At 45.7% G+C, this 18,224-nt stretch overlaps 1 protein-coding gene across 3 annotated transcripts in view; it reads right to left on the reverse strand.

Annotated features, from left to right (window-relative positions):
- Positions 1–439: 439 nt before the first annotated feature.
- The window catches only part of PDE1C (phosphodiesterase 1C), a 286,306-nt gene continuing 268,521 nt past the window's right edge, over positions 440–18,224 (reverse strand). For 2 of the 3 annotated variants that reach the window (XM_053359751.1, XM_053359754.1), the window contains 3 exons: positions 10,687–10,749; positions 8,183–8,292; positions 5,289–5,622 (listed from right to left, as the gene is read on the reverse strand). In XM_053359751.1, coding sequence (XP_053215726.1) covers positions 8,285–8,292; positions 10,687–10,749 — 71 coding nt within the window. In that variant the 3' untranslated portion in view covers positions 5,289–5,622; positions 8,183–8,284. Of the gene's footprint in view, positions 1,966–5,288; positions 5,623–8,182; positions 8,293–10,686; positions 10,750–18,224 lie in introns of those variants that run through there. The other variant, XM_053359755.1, reaches the window with a different exon arrangement.

Below are 18,224 nucleotides of genomic sequence, written 5' to 3' on the forward strand. Positions count from 1 at the left end.
GGATGTTAGCTCACTGGTAGAGCTGATGCTTTTGCGTTTAGAAAGCCCCAGGCTCCAGAGGTAGAGGCAGGAGACACAAAGGATATGATCCTCATATTTGTAGGATGCCAGGTTGCATTGCAGCCACTCACAAGTCAGATATGTCTAGACACAGGGCCACAAAGAGCTTTCTCCCTCTCCAGGCAAGTGAAAAAGACATTCCAGGCTGAGGACAAGTGAAGTTCTGATGCCTAGAGAGATTCTCAAGGGCCAGACAGACCTGGAGTGGATCCCACTCGGCTTAGAGCCCTGCTCTAGGAAAACTGTACAGTCGTACCTTAGTTGACTAATGGAATCCATTCCGGGAGTCCGTTTGACTTCAGAAAACGTTCGAAAATCAAATTGCGGCTTCCAATTGGCTGCAGGAAGCTCCTGTAAGCCATGTCCGGTTCCAAAGAACATTCACAAACTGGAACACTCACTTCTGGGTTTGCAGCGTTCGGGAGCCAAAACGTTCGAGTCGCAAGGCGTTCGTCAACCAAGGTACGACTGTAATAGAATTGTATAATCATAGAATTGTAGAGTTGGAAGGGACCCCAAGGGCCATGTAGTCCAACCCCCTGCAATGAAGGAAACTCAGCTAAGGCATCTATGACAGATGGCCATCCAATGTCTGCTTAAAAACCTTCAAGGAAGGAGAGTCCACAACCTCCAGAGGGGAGACGGTTGTCATATATGAATGTCTTGCTTTTGGTCCGCCTGCTTATAAAACAATGATGCAACACAATCACCTCAGTTCTGGAAATAAAGCCTTGGTTGTTCCTAAATTGAAGGAGCAGAGGAGAGGGGAGAAATAAAAATGAATTGAAATGGAGACCTATGCAAATGTGAACTCTCTCTTCCTTTTGTAGAAAGGTCCCATTAAGTACAATGTCCAGGTGAAACTGGCCTAGAGACAGATTGGCTGCTGGATTTGTCTAAGACTAGATTACTATCTGTTCCTGAATGCTCTGCACTGGTGGCACCAGAAATATACATATATAGTGGATGCTCGGGTTGCGAACATGATCCGTGCGGGAGGCACGTTCACAACCCGCAGTGCCGCGTCTGCGCACACGCAGGTCGCGATTCGGTGCTTCTGCACATGCGCAAAGCACGATTTAGTGCTTCTGCATATACGCGAGCGCCGAAACCCGGAAGTAACCCGTTCCGGTACTTCTGGGTTTGGCGCGGTGCGCAACCTGAAAACACACAACCTGAAGTGTCTGTAATCCGAGGTATGACTGTATGTGTGTGTATTGTGGGTGTTATGCTCCTTCTGGGATAGTTTTTCTCACCTGCGGCTCCCAGACCACATCCTAGGAAACAGCTAAACCAGGTGAGAGTAGCCCCTGCATGCAAAGACACATTGGAAAGAACCAAACAATACACCCCCTGTAAACCTGGGTTCAGCTCGCCTCTCTGAAAAGGTAATTGACTGCCAAAGTTGGCAGTCACCTATTGCGGGCTATGTGGGCAGATACAGTCCAGAAATAATAACTCAGTCAGGACCCAGTCCTGAATGCAGATGCAGATATTTTGTGCACATGGATGAAGGGGTTTGATGCTACTATATGCAGGGCATCTTGGGGAAACAGGATGAATTACGACTAGGAAATGCTTCCATTGCACATGTTACATTACATACATTTCCCCAATAATTTGTGCAGCTTTCAAAGTGCTTTTTGCTCTGGTTCCAAAATGTCCTCCATTAATAACTGGCTATCAGGTGGGGGCAGGGCAGGGATAAAGGGACGGGGTTTTCCTTTCCCCTCTATTTCTTATTCCAGTGCTGTGAAATGTGCTGGATCTTCTTCATTCTGCCCCTCTGGTCAAGCAGCTTGTACTTCACCAAGTAGTCCTCCGTTTTCTTGGGGAAAGGTGGGAAGGTGGTGCTTGTGGAGGCGTAACTGGCTTTCTTGAAATGATGGGTTGGAGGTTTGAGGGCTGGAGAGGAAGAAGATAAAAGCAGAAGCAAGTCAGACGAATCAATTGCTGGCACCTGCAGCTTTCTCCCTCTGTATCCCACAGCCACACAGTAATCCAAATACGTAAAAGGAGGAACATATTAACTTTGCAAAAAAACCAACCCTATGCATAAGTAATAGTGATCTGTCTGAAATTCCTTCCAAATTTGATCACATTTAAAGCTGAATTCATCAAGCTTGCACAAAATGAGAACTCAGACATAGGACTTGGCTACATTAGTCAGATTATAACGTTATAAATTTGTTATAACAATGTGACACCAGATGGCACTGTAGAGCTGAAATCGAAAGTCAAAGATAATTTCTGTTTTATAATGTTTTTAATAGTGTTTTTATAGTTGTGTAGATCCAGCTGTAGTCTTCCTTTGCAATCCCCACTTACCTGAATTTTGCGATGCAGTTCTCCAGCCAACCAGCGTTTACAAAAATGCAAATATTAGGTAAAAGTGTGCCTGAAAATGAATATATTGCTGAACACCAACATACAAAAATACATTATATGGGGAGAAATTGCTTGAAAAAATATGCTTATGAGGAGAAATCTGCACTGAAATGCTGAGGAGTTTTCATGATGATTTAAAAAATAAATTAAAAATCCACGAATTGCTGCAGAAATGTTTAGAACCAGATGTAAAATGGGAAAACTTGAGAAACTCAGAGAACCAAAATGGACCAATCCTTCCATCCCTATTTACCTCACTTAGGCGAGGGGTGGATGACTTGTGGCTTTGCGATCACATGTAGCCCTCAGCTGAATTTCATGTGGCGTCAGCCTTACTTCAAAAGCCACTTGCAAATGGCTTCTGGGAAGAATAATCAAGCATGTGGCTTGATATAAACAAGCAATGAGCATGAGAGTGAGACCTCTGATTTTGCTCAGCAAATATGAAATAAATGTTTGCAGCTGCTGATGTAAGACCAGGGATGGCTGAGCAGCACAGACTTTCTTGCTACTAAATGCAGGATCAATAAGGCTTTGCACCACCCTTGTGCCGCCTTGGAAACAACTCACGCAGAGGACAACTTTCCTCTGGGAAAAGTTTCCAAATTAGCGAGTGTAGTGAATCCATGGATGGCCTTGGATCAGAGCCTAGATCTGAATTCCTATTTGCATGTCACTTTGTCAGCGCACTTCAGCAAACTCACAAAGTTGTTGCAAGGACGAAATGGGATAATTCCACATAGGCTTTGGAGGAAGCATGTAATACAAATACCAGAGCAAAGTCCGATCTGATCCTGTCCTCACACCACGGCCAAGCCGCTGCCTCTGAGATGCCTCCAATTGGGTCATGGAACCAACTAGCCTTCTGCCTACCTGCGAGTCCCAGAATGTTAGCCGTGCTAATGAACTTCAGTGGGTCTACTCTTGAGTAGAACTAATATTGCATAAAATCAGTTGCCAACTTATTTTATGAGGGAAGGGAGTTGCACCAGCCCCCAGCCTGTTGACTTGGGTCATCCTTTTCTGCATGTCGAGTCACAATATGAGATGGTTACAGATTTGTCAATGTAAAAAACTGCTCACCCAGATCCAGATATGCAGACGTGCAGTAGCTCTGGCTACGCATGCAAATATCTTGTCAGATAAGCAGTGCCAGATTTACATATAAGCTAAACAAGCTATAGCTTAGGGCCCCATTCTCTTGGGGGCCCCAAAAAAATTTAAAGGCGAAAACAAAATTGGATGTGCATTTCCAAAATCTAAGATTAAAAAACTAATAAAATAAAACCTATATATACCAAGAGTGTTTTGTGTTGTGTAGGCTCCTGTGATGTAAGTAATGGGCCCTGTTTGCTAGACTGCTCCCTAAAATATCACTGGTTTGCTCATTTCTATATATAGGGTGCCTGCATTCTGCATGGATTAGTTGCATGGCAACATGTGCAAATGGCTTGAGATACCTATTAGATCCATAAATTACCATATAGCATACAGTGGTACCTCAGGTTAAGTACTTAATTCGTTCCGGAGGTCCGTTCTTAACCTTGAAACTGTTCTTAACCTGAAGCACCACTTTAGCTAATGGGGCCTCCTGTTGCCGCTGTGCTGCCGGAGCCCGATTTCTGTTCTTATCCTGAAGCAAAGTTCTTAACCTGAAGCACTATTTCTGGGTTAGCAGAGTGTGTACCTGAAGCGTATGTAACCTGAAGCATATGTAACCTGAGGTACCACTGTGTATTCAACACAAAAAACCAGCGACAATTTGTTGCTGACAAAGGACAGCTGGAAATATAAAGGGCCCCATTACCTTCAGTAGCTTAGGGCCTCATCAAGCCTGCAGATAAGTGGCGACAGTTGTTTGGAACCTGATGAGCTGGTAAGAGGGAAGAGTAAATCTCTTCGCCTGCTCCAGAACAGCCAGATACAGCACTGGTACTGGTTTCTTACAAGGGTTTAAAAAGGTAAAGGTACCCCTGCCCGTACGGGCCAGTCTTGACAGACTCTGGGGTTGTGCGCCCATCTCAAGAGGCCGGGGGCCAGCGCTGTCCGCAGACACTTTCGGGTCACGTGGCCAGCGTGACATCGCTGCTCTGGCGAGCCAGAGCCGCACACGGAAACGCCGTTTACCTTCCCGCTGGTAAGCGGTCCCTATTTATCTACTTGCACCCGGGGGTGCTTTCGAACTGCTAGGTTGGCAGGCGCTGGGACCGAGCAGCGGGAGTGCACCCCACCGCGGGGATTCGAACCGCCAACCTTTCGATCGGCAAGCCCTAGGCGCTGAGGCTTTTACCCACAGCGCCACCCGCGTCCCTTTAAACAAGGGTTTAAATGCACGCAAATCTCAGGTGCTGGGTCAATTGCTGGTGTAATGCTTGTAGTCACCTGCTCAAGGGAGCAGTTGATGTTCAGAGTACAGTGGTACCTCTGGTTAAGTACTTAATTCGTTCTGGAGGTCCGTTCTTAACCTGAAACTGTTCTTAACCTGAAGCACCACTTTAGCTAATGGGGCCTCTTCCTGCAGCTGTGCCGCCGGAGCACGATTTCTGTTTTCATCCTGAAGCAAAGTTCTTAACCTGAAGCACTATTTCTGGGTTAGCGGAGTCTGTAACCTGAAGCGTATGTAACCCAAGGTACCACTGTACAGATATGGCTGCTGGAGCCTTCTTGTGTTCAATATGCATCTAACCTCGGTTGGAGTGCACAACTGTATGGAAATACACCGTCAAACCACCTTACAAACAGACCTCAATATTTAAGCGTGAAATGCAGAAATGAGGGAATGGACGGCGTTACTAGCCATGGCTAGAGGGGGGGGGGGAACCTTCATTTTTGCAAGTACATTATTGTCAAAACTTTTGTGGCAGAACTTTATTAAAGAAAGCAATACAGTACAGCTCGCTTGCTGCATAAGTCCCGTTCCAAATGTCTCTCTGTGTGTATATATATTGTATATAATTATTGAGGCAGATATAACAAGTTAGCGTTGTGAACAGAACTAATGTAGGCCTATTCCAGGGTTGTGTTGCGCAGGACATATTAAAATGATAAAAGTTTTTTCTTTTAAGGAAGGAAGACAGTGACTTCCACCCCCAGGAAAGTCTGCTTTTTAAAATTGTTGCTTCTGGTTCCTTGAGGTGGGATGGTCATTGTTGCTGGTTTTCAAGTTCAGGCGATCTATGGAGGGAAATGCAAATTGTAATTGATGTGCTTAGAAATCATTGATGCTAATACACTAAACAGTAACAAATGTATTTTTGCTTAACTCATTTTTGAGGGGGTTTTTCCTGCATCAACTTAGGGTTGGCTGCATTTTATAAGACATACCACTACACAAGTAACTGAAGGACTTCGGAAATGATAATACAGTGTTCACCTATTTCAAGGCCTTTTCAACAAGCGATCATCAACACTTCCATTCTGCCACGATTTCTAGGCGCAGGCCTGTGGTTTGTAGGCATAGGTCCAAGCAATGTTTTTGTTTTTGTCCCATCTCTTTTCCTGGGAAAATCCACTGTTTGCCACTGAATCAGAAAATCTATGAATAACCCAACTGAGATTTGTTGGTCTGATTCAGCGGTAAACAGCAGGTTTTCCCAGGGAAAGCGGAGGGACAAATAAAAACAATCAGAAGCATGGATGAGCCCTTTGCCTCAGGGATTTTAGAAATAGACAAGTACTCTTTATCTTCATGTCTCAAGTCAGAGGAGTAACGTTAAGTACTTACATAATGTTGAAAAATTAGTTCCTGACAGAAATGGACAAGCTCATGTTGGATTAACTTGGAAATTACCTGAGGTCTTCCACACACAAAAAGCTCAGGTAATTTTTTGTGAGTTGATCTAAGAGCTTGGAAAAATGCCATCTTCATCCCATACAGGTTTTCCTTCAAACACCCTCCTCTCTTCCTTTACGTGCTATCAGCAGTAGTGGTGATGGGCAGTGAGGAAGGAGAGGTTTTTCCAATTTTCCTTCCTGCTTCCCTTCCCTCCTTCTCCGCTTCCCTCCTTCCTTCCTCTGCACTGTCTACATTGTGGGAGACCATGGGAGATGTAGCTCTCCCAAATAATGCTTCTCCCGTTCAGTCTAAAGGAGCAAAGCAGAGCTAAACACTCCTATCTACTACAGTGGACCCTCCGGATACGGACTTAATTCATTCCAGGGGTCTGTTCGCACCCCAAAAATTACGCAAATAGAGGCGCACTTCTGCGCATGCACACGGCACAATTGAGCACTTCTGCACATGCACATTGTATGCGGTTGGAGGATGGATGGCGGCTAACAGATTGAGGTTGAATCCTGACAAGACAGAAGTACCGTTTTTGGGGGACAGGAGGCGGGCAGGTGTGGAGGATTCCCTGGTCCTGAATGGGGTAACTGTGCCCCTGAAGGACCAGGTGCGCAGCCTGGGAGTCATTTTGGACTCACAGCTGTCCATGGAGGCACAGGTCAAATCTGTGTCCAGGGCAGCTGTTTACCAGCTCCATCTGGTACGTAGGCTGAGACCCTATCTGCCTGCGGACTGTCTCGCCAGAGTGGTGCATGCTCTGGTTATCTCCCGCTTGGACTACTGCAATGCGCTCTACGTGGGGCTACCTTTGAAGGTGACCCAGAAACTACAACTAATCCAGAATGCAGCAGCTAGACTGGTGACTGGGGGCGGCCGCCGAGACCATATAACACCGGTCTTGAAAGACCTACATTGGCTCCCAGTACGTTTCCGAGCACAATTCAAAGTGTTGGTGCTGACCTTTAAAGGCCTAAACGGCCTCGGTCCAGTATACCTGAAGGAGCGTCTCCACCCCCATCATTCTGCCCGGACACTGAGGTCCAGTGCCGAGGGCCTTCTGGCGGTTCCCTCATTGCGAGAAGCAAAGCTACAGGGAACCAGGCAGAGGGCCTTCTCGGTAGTGGCGCCCGCCCTGTGGAACGCCCTTCCAGCAGATGTCAAAGAGATAAACAACTACCTGACATTCAGAAGACATCTTAAGGCAGCCCTGTTCAGGGAAGTTTTTAACGTGTGATATTTTACTGTATTTTTGGTTTTTATGGAAGCCGCCCAGAGTGGCTGGGGAGGCCCAGCCAGATGGGCGGGGTATAAATAATAAATTATTATATTATTATTATTGTATGATTGAACACTTCTGCACATGTGTAAGGTGCGCAGAGCACTTCTGTGCATACACACACGACAAAACCCAGAAGTATATACTTCCGGGTTTGCCGCAGCCGTAACCCGAAGATTCCTAATCCAGAGGGATACGTAAGTAGAGGTATGACTATATATATCCTTTTCCTGGTCTTTGAAGTAAAGATACAGATACACAGATCCTCTAACACTATCACCATGCTAGCTAAGGCTGCCATGTAAAACCCACAGCCTCTTCCTCTGACTCCCGCAGGTTCAGAATCAGACCCTGAAAGTCCTACAGGACAGCATCAGGACAGGCGCAACTTCAGGAACACAGGCACAATGGAAGCAGTGCCCTAGAGACTGTTATTCCCGTCTCTACATTCCTGAACCAGTGGGATGGTTCAGCAAGTCCTACACTCAGCCTCGCTGGTGTTGCTATGGTAACGCAGTGCACCTGGCATCCTTATCTCAGAACATCTGGATGTGGGCTGCCTGTGCTGCTCAAGACACTGAGACCAAGCACAGTGCAATTCAACCCATTGTTCTCGTTACGCCAACACCACCTATGTGAAATGTCGATTTCGTCATAATGTTCATACTAACCTGAACATTTGGGGAGAAGGGAAGTGCATGCTTTTCTTTAAATTGCCTCCGAGCAATTGGGCTGGCATGTTGAGGAGGTCATGCTCTTTCCTGAAGAATCTCTTAGTTTTCTGAAAGGCAGAATACCATACTCAGAAGGACATCAACCCCAACAGAAATGCATGAAGGTGACACTAGGCTTACGGAAGCGGAAGATATCTGCCTCTAATTCTACAAGGTACACTAGGCAGTGCAGCTAGTGGGAGTCAGCGCTTGGGCAGAATACTTGTATACTATTGGACTGTACCTTTGTTTAAGAATTGCTTCAGGCAAATGGCATTACAACGGTCTTCACAAGGTACACCTTGGTGGTGTGCCAGAGGTTTCTTTTATTTTCAATCACTGTCCACATGCCTCTGGTGATATTACAGTGTGTGATGATTCGCAGTGTCATAGGAAGAAATATCCAATACTCATTATGGCTTGCTTGCTGGATTCTCTGGAAGAAACATCTGCTGAGCTTTGTGTTACCTTACCAAACGTAACTGTTTGCCACCATGGTAATGATACAGAACTCAGCTGTGAAAAAGTTACGATGGTATCAGAGTATTTTTGCAGACCGGTGCAGAGCTGTACTGAGCTTTTTAGTACAGTGGTACCTCGGGTTAAGAACTTAATTCGTTCTGGAGGTCCGTACTTAACCTAAAACTGTTCTTAACCTGAAGCACCACTTTAGCTAATGGGGCCTCCCACTGCCGCCATGCCGCTGCTGCACGATTTCTGTTCTCATCCTGAAGCAAAGTTCTTAACCCGAGGTACTGTTTCTGGGTTAGCAGAGTCTGTAACCTGAAGTGTCTGTAACCCAAGGTACCACTGTATAGCCAACTTGGATGCACCTGATTCTAGCGAAGATCAAAGAGCCAATGGAGACAAGTGTTTAGTTTTCTTGAACCCTAATCCAACTTCTCCCTGGGATCTGTGTCCTCAAGGCTGCCACCACCATCATCATATTGGAAGGGAACCTTGGCTTGGAAGGGGGGTGAAGAGCATTCCAATGTCAGATCGTTTTCAGTTCTCCGGCAGGAGACACCTGAGCTCTGATCCAACTACAGTTAGATAAGGCAAAGACTGCAGTCTTATGGTCCTGAATGGCTAACTGTGCCCCTGAAGTGTGCAGCCTGGGAGTCATTCTGGACTCACAGCTGTCCATGGAGGCGCAGGTCAATTCTGTGTCCAGAGCAGCTGTTTATCAGCTCCATCTGGTACGCAGGCTGAGACCCTACCTGCCTGTGCCCTGTCTCGCCAGAGTGGTGCATGCTCTAGTTATCTCTCACTTGGACTACTGCAATGCGCTCTATGTGGGGCTACCTTTGAAGGTGACCCAGAAACTACAACTAATCCAGAATGCGGCAGCTAGACTGGTGACTGGGAGCGGCCGCCAAGACCATATAACACTGGTCTTGGAAGAGCTACACTGGCTTCCAGTACGTTTCCGAGCACAATTCAAAGTGTTGGTGCTGACCTTTAAAGCCCTAAACTGCCTCGGTCCAGTATACTTGAAGGAGCGTCTCCACCTCCATCATTCTGCCTGGACACTGAGGTCCAGCGCCGAGGGCCTTCTGGTGGTTCCCTCGCTGCGAAAAGCCAAGTTACAGGGAACCAGGCAGAGGGCCTTCTCGGTAGTGGCACCCACCCTGTGGAACGCCCTCCCACCAGATGTCAAAGAGAAAAATAACTACCAAACATTTAGAAGACATCTGAAGGCAGCCCTGTTTTAGTGTTTTGTTGGAAGCCGCCCAGAGTGGCTGGGGTATAAATAAATTATTATTATTATTATTATTATTATTATTATTATTATTATTATATATTATTATAATATTAATATATATTATATTATTTATTATTATTATTATTATTATTATTATTGGGAAAGATGTGTCAGGCCTCCTTCCCAATCCAGTGGACAGCTATTCTCTATTAGGGTTGCCAAATGTTCCCTGCTCCTTAATTACCGTATGTCAGGCTGATATAAAAAGGCACAGGGACAGGAAAGGTTTTTGGTTTGTTGTTTAAAGGCAATGCTATTCAATTTTCATGACAAAAGCAGCAGAGAAGACAAATAGGAAGAAGCAGAAAATGATCTAGCAACCAATGTTCCGTGAGTATGGAATATATATGAGATCACCCCTTTGCTACTCCATGTGGTCCAGCACCATCCCCAGATACCATTGACTACAACCCCAGATCTGTTCACTTATCTTGTTCAGCACTATTGGTCAGAATTAATCACGGGGTTAAAATCTTAGGTTACAGGCTTATGACACAACATAAAAGCAGATATACATGAAAAAAAGCTGAATCATTTGACCTCTGATCCACCGCAGACATGGGAGAGATGTTCATGTTGGCTATTAATTGTGACCTTGATGAGCGGGTATAAAAATAGATGGAGTCAGTTCTCGCTGACAGAATACCGATCAGCTACGTCTGAGGTTGCATATCTGAGCACAGAGGGACTCACTAACCTGGCAGCGTGAGCCGATTTGAGGATTCTGCCAATGGTGCGGGTTTCATAAGTTGTTTTGAACCTTGAAAAATAAAAAGAGGGTGAATTATAGTAGCATCTTCAAGTATATTCATGTGGTGATTTAGTAGATTGGTCCCAGCTCCTGCCCACCTAGCAGTTCAAAAGCACGTCAAGTGCAAGTAGATAAATAGGTACCACTGTGGCGGGAAGGTAAACAGCGTTTCCATGCGCTGCTCTGGTTCGCCAGAAGCGGCTTAGTCATGCTAGCCACATGACCCGGAAGCTGTCTGCGGACAAACGCCGGCGTCCTTGGCCTATAGAGCGAGATAAGCGCACAGCCCCAGAGTCGTCTATGACTGGACAAAATGGTCATGGGTACCTTTACCTTTACTATATTCCTATCTACTGCGGCAACAGTAGATAACTGGCTTGGATTTGGTGGAAATAAGGGTGCATTGCTGCAGTTACAATGTTCCCAGTATTAACCCCAACACCAAATCATGGGGTTTTGGGGAACCTTTTGTCCCTCCCATTCATCCTCAAACCACACCCTCCCTCTTAGCCCTACCCCTTTAAACTAAAACAAATGTTGACCAGTACGTCAACCCTGTATTGTAGAAGAAAAATAAAAGCTTTAGTATTTCACTAGTTGCCTTTTTCCTTTTAAAATTTTTGTCCGCAGCAAACTTAGAGGTTACTTAATCTGCTGTTGTATGCGCACTTACCTGGGGGTCAGTTTCACTGAACCCACTGGGATTTAGTTCTGACTAGACATGCCTAGGCTTGCACGCCACTGGGACATATTTCTGCATTTCAGGAGTTGCACACCCATCCCGCAAGGCTTCACCAAGGAACACATTGATTGTAACATAACCTGATAATGGGCAGCAGCGAGTTTCTGCTGCAATAACTGTATTCCTCTGCATATTTTTACTCGGATATAAGCACCACTGAACTTCGTGGGACTTCCTCCCTGATCCTGGGAAGCATGCACAGGATTGCAGCCTTAACAGTGGTACCTCGGGTTAAGAACTTAATTCGTTCTGGAGGTCTGTTCTTAACCTGAAACTGTTCTTAACCTGAAGCACCACTTTAGCTAATGGGGCCTCCTGCTGCTGCTGCGCCGCTGGAGCACGATTTCTGTTCTCATCCTGAAGCAAAGTTCTTAACCTGAGGTAATATTTCTGGGTTAGCGGAGTCTGTAACCTGAAGCGTATGTAACCTGAAGCGTATGTAACCCGAGGTACCACTGTAGTCTTAAATGCTGCTACGCAGGTCCATTAACATGGGAGCTATTTTATTTTCTCAGGTTTTAATCAACAGGCTGTGGCTGGTTTTTTGGGCTGCTTTGGAACTGCTATTGTTACACTACGTATTCTCTGTTTTACTGGATTTGTATCTAGCCACTTTAAGTGTGTGGGGGGGGGGAGAGATGGGACCTAATACTCTTCTTGCCCTAGGGGTAAGTAGTATCACCCACTGCAGCTTGGTCAACTTTACACCTTATAAAAATGTGGAAAGACATTAAGTTGACTTGGCCACGAAGCTTAGTGGGTGACCTTGGGCCAGTTGCTGTTTCTCCCGCTAACCTGCTTCAGTGTTAAATAATAATAATAATAATAATAATAATAATAATAATAATATTTTTTATTTATACCCCAGCCAGAGCCGGGCTCAGGGCAGCTAACACCAGTAAAATTACAGTAAAAACATAATAGGGGGGAAAACTCCAATTTAAAATACAGGTTAAAATGCAATTTAAAATGCAGCCTCATTTTAAAAGTAGCCCATAGATCAAAACCATAAGAGGAGGGAAACATAAGGGTCAGACTGAGTCCAAACCAAAGGCCAGGCAGAACAGCTCTGTCTCTTGCAGGCCCTGCGGAAAGATGTCAAGTCTCGCAGGGCCCTAGTCTCTTGTGACAGACTAGGGGCCAGTACTGAAAAGGCCCAAGGTACCAAGTCGGGGCCAGTACTGAAAAGGCCCTGGCCCTAGTTGAGACTGCTCTGGTTCGCCATAAGTTGTAGCCAGAGGCACCAGTTTCCAAGGAAAAAGGGTGTGTGGCCCTGATGTCACGTGTGTGACATCAAGATATCAGGAGGAGTCAGGGGGTGGAGCTAAATGCGGCAGCGGTGGGGCTTCAGTGGCCGGTGGCCCCTCCTTCTCCTGCCATTGCCACTGGCCATGGGGCTGCTTCCCCACTCCTTCCCCTCAACAGCCAGCCACTGAAGCCGTGCCACATTCGACTCTGCGCTCAGCCTTCTCCACCCCCTTCGAACACTGGGAGGGGGGCAGCCCTGTCCCCCAAAATACAGGGAGGAGGGGTCTGCGCCTACAAGTGGGTGCCCCTGGTTGTAGCTAATATAAATGGAGATGTGCAAGATGGAAATATATAATGTAGCATTGCTTGCGCGCAGGGAAATAAAAAATGCACACAGCCAGAAAAGCAAACTGTACCAAACTGGAAAATCTAATGGTCTAACTCAGTATAAGGCAACTTACAAGGCTTGGTTAATTTCATTGTACACAGGTTGTACATTGACAGTAAATGTATTATTATTATTATTATTATTATTCCTATGTTCCTGTCAGAGGCAGATTTAGGGGTGTATGGCAGATTCGCATGTAGCTGACGGGGCCATATAACTCTTCTGCTTGCTTCTTAAAATTCCTGTGCACACCCCTTTGCTACAGCGTTATGAAAGACCAGCCCCAAACTCCTATAAACAATTTTTTTAAAAAAGTAAAGAAGTCATTTTTTCTGAGAAGATTCAGGAGGTTTTTTTTCCTCAGAAAGAAAGAAGGCAGCATTGGAAAAATCCCCTCCAAATATTATCCCCCAATTGTTATTTATTTTGTGTGTGGTGGTCAGCATTTCACCTCCACAGTGCCCCCGAAAGTACACTTGGTCCAGGGTATTATGAAAAATCCAAAATGACAGCCAGTAATGCTACTGCAACCTTCAGTGGCAGCAGGAGAGTGGGGCTTAGGGGAAAAGAAAGAAGCCATGCTACAATCATTGCTAATGCTGATGAGCCCCCTGCCCTGGAAGCTGAGGTGGAATTGATCCTCCTGTAGAAATGAGGTAGAATCCAGCCCCCATTTCTCTGCCCACAAATAGGGTGGAGAATTTTGAGGAGCCTTTGAGGAGAGTATTATGGAAAGCAGAGTATTGCTAGCCATGGGAAGAAATGGCAAAATAGACTTCTTCCATGTGCCTCCAGGCCATAGTTGTCAACATACAGATTTGAAAATAAGGGACCAGCAGCCTTGAAAATAAGGGATCAGCAGCCAAAATAAGGGATTTTTCAAGGAGCACAGTAATGTTCAACTTCTGAGCCCCTCCGAGCCAAAGGCAGAAAGCCCAGCCAGCAGGCAAACGAAGCCTCAAGTGGTGGTTCCCACAGCGCAGCAACCCGACAAAGGGGATGCAGCAAGGAAAACCACCGTCACCTCTCCGCTGGGAAGCGCTGAGCAAAGGCGAGTCCCCAGGCAACACAGCCGATTTGATCGGCACAAGGCATGCAAGCTCCACCCCCCAGTCGTTCTTAGACTCCTTATTGGGTGAGCAACGCAGCCAAGCTACACAGTTGGAGCCTTCCTCCTCCCTGGCCGGCAGGGAGGGAGGGAGAGGAACTGCTTCTTTTGAAACCCGGAAATTTAAGGGACATCATCAATAAGGGACAGCAGCGGGACACAGTGCTGGGCTAAGGGACTTTCCCGCCAAATAAGGGACGGTTGACAGCTATGCTCCAGGCCTCTGATGTTGCTAGATGGTGTGGGATGGAGCCCCGCTGTAGTTGTTCCCACACTGCTAAAGGCAATGGCAGAAGGACCTTTAATTTCCTCCAGTTTCATGCAGCGAAAGAAGTGTGTTTTGCATCTGTGAACAGTTATAATGCCCCCCAAAGACAGTAACAGTGATGAACACTCTCAACCAGCTCCATTATTCCATTAGATCAGCTAACTCACTTTTGCACAGAACAGGAATCCATACCAATTGGAGATCTCATTGCTTTTATTTGGTAATAAGGAGAACATACAGGAACTCATTTACAGGAAAAAAACCAAAATGCTGAAAAATTGTTTTATACATTTAGAGACAACAAGCCTCTTCCTCCCAATAAAAAAATTACAATGAACACGTTTTCTTTAAATTAATTCCCAGAACAGTTGAGAATAGTCAGCACTGCATGCCCACGTCACTTAAATTTTGTATCTTAAGATGAAAGAAACCCAGTGCATTTTTCTCTGGGTGGTCTCCAGTGTTCTTCTTGCTTTAGCAATTAAGTTGAATGGCATTTTTCTAATTGGACAGAGCAACGTATTTTTACAATGCCCGTGGGTTACAAATTAACATAATTTCCTAAGGCCCCTCCACACATTCCATTTTTAGGTGCACACCTAAGATGTTTTATGAGCACACCTAATTGAGAATGAGGCAAACATTTTGGAAATGTTTGCATCATACAGGTACATCCAGTTTTCTCCAGAGTGCACCCTTGGTGGGAAACCTATGAAATGTCCCTAAATTTTAATTCAGATATCTCCATTGTAAAGTTCTGGCTAAAATCCTAAATAATGTCTTTAGATTCTTGAACGAGGCAAACTTAGATTTTTAATTTTTATTACAAAACCAAAGTGCTTAGTTTTGATTCTCCCCCCTGCTCCTTCCCTGACAAAAGCTCAACTACACCCATTGGGACAGAAATGCTCCCAATTAAATTCTAGGGCAAGTTAATCAAGTGATGCAGGTGGGAAAAAAATGGTGAAGACTAGTAAAGTAACCACATCATTTAGTGTCTTTCCCCCAAATTCTACTTTTCTACTAGGAGAAGAATGGCAGCTGTGGGGGGCAGAGAGCAAATTCTGTCATCTAGAGGAGAAGACAAGGCCTGTTGCCTCAGTGCAAAAGCTCCATCGAATCCAGCACCAAGCAGATGCCTTTGAAAAGCCCATAAGCAAGCAGCATGTGATGGCAACAGCCATTTCCTAACGTTGCTCCCCAGCAATTGCTGGGCAGCTGGGATTCCCTATAGTCCAACTAGTAGCCCTCAACAGACTTACCCTCTGTAGATTTGTCTAATCTTCCTTTAAAAGCATGCAAACAACGGTCCTTCACTACATTAGGTAAAGGGTAAAGGGAACCCTGACCATTAGGTCCAGTCGTGACCGACTCTGGGGTTGCGGTGCTCATCTCGCTCTATAGGCCGAGGGAGCCGGCGTTTGTCCGTAGACAGCTTCCGGGTCATGTGGCCAGCATGACTAAGCCACTTCTGGTGAACCAGAGCAGCACACGGAAACGCCGTTTACCTTCCCGCTGGAGCGGTCCCTATTTATCTACTTGCACATGACGTGCTTTCGAACTGCTAGGTTGGCAGAAGCTGGGATTGAGCAACAGGAGCTCACCCCATCGTGGGGATTCGAACTGCCGACCTTCTGATCGGCAAGTCCTAGGCTCTGTGGTTTAACCCACAGCGCCACCCGCGTCCCTTCACTACATTATGCGGCAATAAATTCCACAAGATAATAATTATTTAACTACATGCCATGTGCTTTCTTTTATAGGTCCCTTTCACACCCCCTAGATCCTGCACGGACTGAGTAAAATTTAGTTGATTTGGTAAGAGTTGAGCAGCAATTCTGCGTGGCAGGTTTAAAAAAAGGTAAAGGGAACCATTAGGTCCAGTCGCGGACAACTCTGGGGTTGCATGCTTATCTCGCTCTATAGGCCAAGAAAGCCGGTGTTTGTCCGCAGACAGCTTCTGGGTCATGTGGCCAGCATGACTAAGCCACTTATGGCAAAGCAGAGCAGCGCATGGAAATGCCGTTTACCTTCCCGCCGGAGCGGTACCTATTTATCTACTTGCACTTGACGTGCTTTTGAACTGCTAGGTGGGCAGGAGCAGGGACCGAGCAACGGGAGCTCACCCCATTGTGGGGATTCGAACCGCCAACCTTCTGATCGGCAAGCCCTAGGCTCTGTGGTTTAGACCACAGCATGTTAAATAACCGCCAAGTTCAATTTCTTTTGTATTTTTTAAAAAAGCTATGTAAGCAATGAATCAGCACAGTAGGATATTAATGATGATGCTTAAGTCTTACAAATCTGAGTGTAACAAATCGGATAAAAACCAGGAGTTACAGTACATGTCGTTCTTCTGCTGAGGCAAGAGCAATTATAAAACTAGGTGCTAAGGAAACAGAATACTCTATTTTCTTAAGAGGGACTCTTCCTAAATGCCAGGAAACTTCTAATGTCTCTCTTGGTTCAATAAAAACAACAATTTTTATTCTTTGTACAAGTGACCCTCCTAGAAAAAGCAAATGATGAACCAATTCAGATCTCTACATTCAAAGAGCCTCAAACTTTGAGGCCATTGGGCATGCATTATGCAAAGGAAGGTTCTTTGACAATCCTTGAATACAAAACCTTGAGACAAGTATTGTGGTCCTCTTAGTAAAAAAAAGGGGGGAGGCTACTTTCTCAGATTTCTTACAACTTATACAGAGCTCTTCTGCATTCTGCATTTAATCCAGAATTTTCATGTCTCGTTCGCTCACATTTTATGGCGAAGTCCAGCTGATGTTCTTATTTAATCCTGTATTTTCCAGTGATTGCCTCATGTTTTCCACAACTGCAGAAAATCCAACTTCTTAAAGAAGGCCTTGTCTACACTATATATTTAAAGCAATATCATATCACTTTAAACTGTCATGGATTCCCTCATAGAATCCTAGAAACTGCAATTTGTTTCGGGTGCTGAGAGTTGCTGGGAGACCCCATTCCCCTCACAGAATTACCATTCTAACTATCAACCCCTTCTTCCCAGGGAACTCTGGGAAATGTGGTGCTCTGGGGGGGGGCAGGGGTCCCCTAACGACTCTCAGCACCCTGGACAAATACAATTTAAAAGTAAAGAAAATTTAGAAGTGCTTTTTGAATTGTATTTTTCAGTAGAAGCCTTCAAAGTGCTTCCTCAAATATCGGAAACACAGCATACCTAGCAATAGATACATCAGTGAATCCACAGAGGTTCATAGGAAGATAAGAAATCTCAACAGTTTCAAAGTCTAAAAATCCTTAGGGACACAGATAGCTGGGTTTGTGACAGGTGTGCAGACCACATGGTGACTTGCCTGCCAGTTGCAAAGGTTGTGAATGTCAAACATAAGGCTTACAAATTTTGGTGATTCATAGGCTTAATTTGAAATTAAGCTAGATGTAAACTCATTGGTGATAGGGACGCAGGTGGCGCTGTGGGTAAAAGCCTCGGCGCCTAGGGCTTGCCGATCGAAAGGTCGGCGGTTCGAATCCCTGCGGCAGGGTGCACTCCCGTCGTTCGGTCCCAGCGCCTGCCAACCTAGCAGTTCGAAAGCACCCCCAGGTGCAAGTAGATAAATAGGGACTGCTTACTAGCGGGAAGGTAAACGGCGTTTCTGTGTGCGGCTCTGGCTCGCCAGAGCAGCGATGTCACGCTGGCCACGTGACCCGGAAGTGTCTCCGGACAGCGCTGGCCCCCGGCCTCTTGAGT

This window comes from Podarcis raffonei, chromosome 12 (genome assembly GCF_027172205.1).
Source record: "Podarcis raffonei isolate rPodRaf1 chromosome 12, rPodRaf1.pri, whole genome shotgun sequence".
Classification (NCBI taxonomy): domain Eukaryota; kingdom Metazoa; phylum Chordata; class Lepidosauria; order Squamata; family Lacertidae; genus Podarcis; species Podarcis raffonei.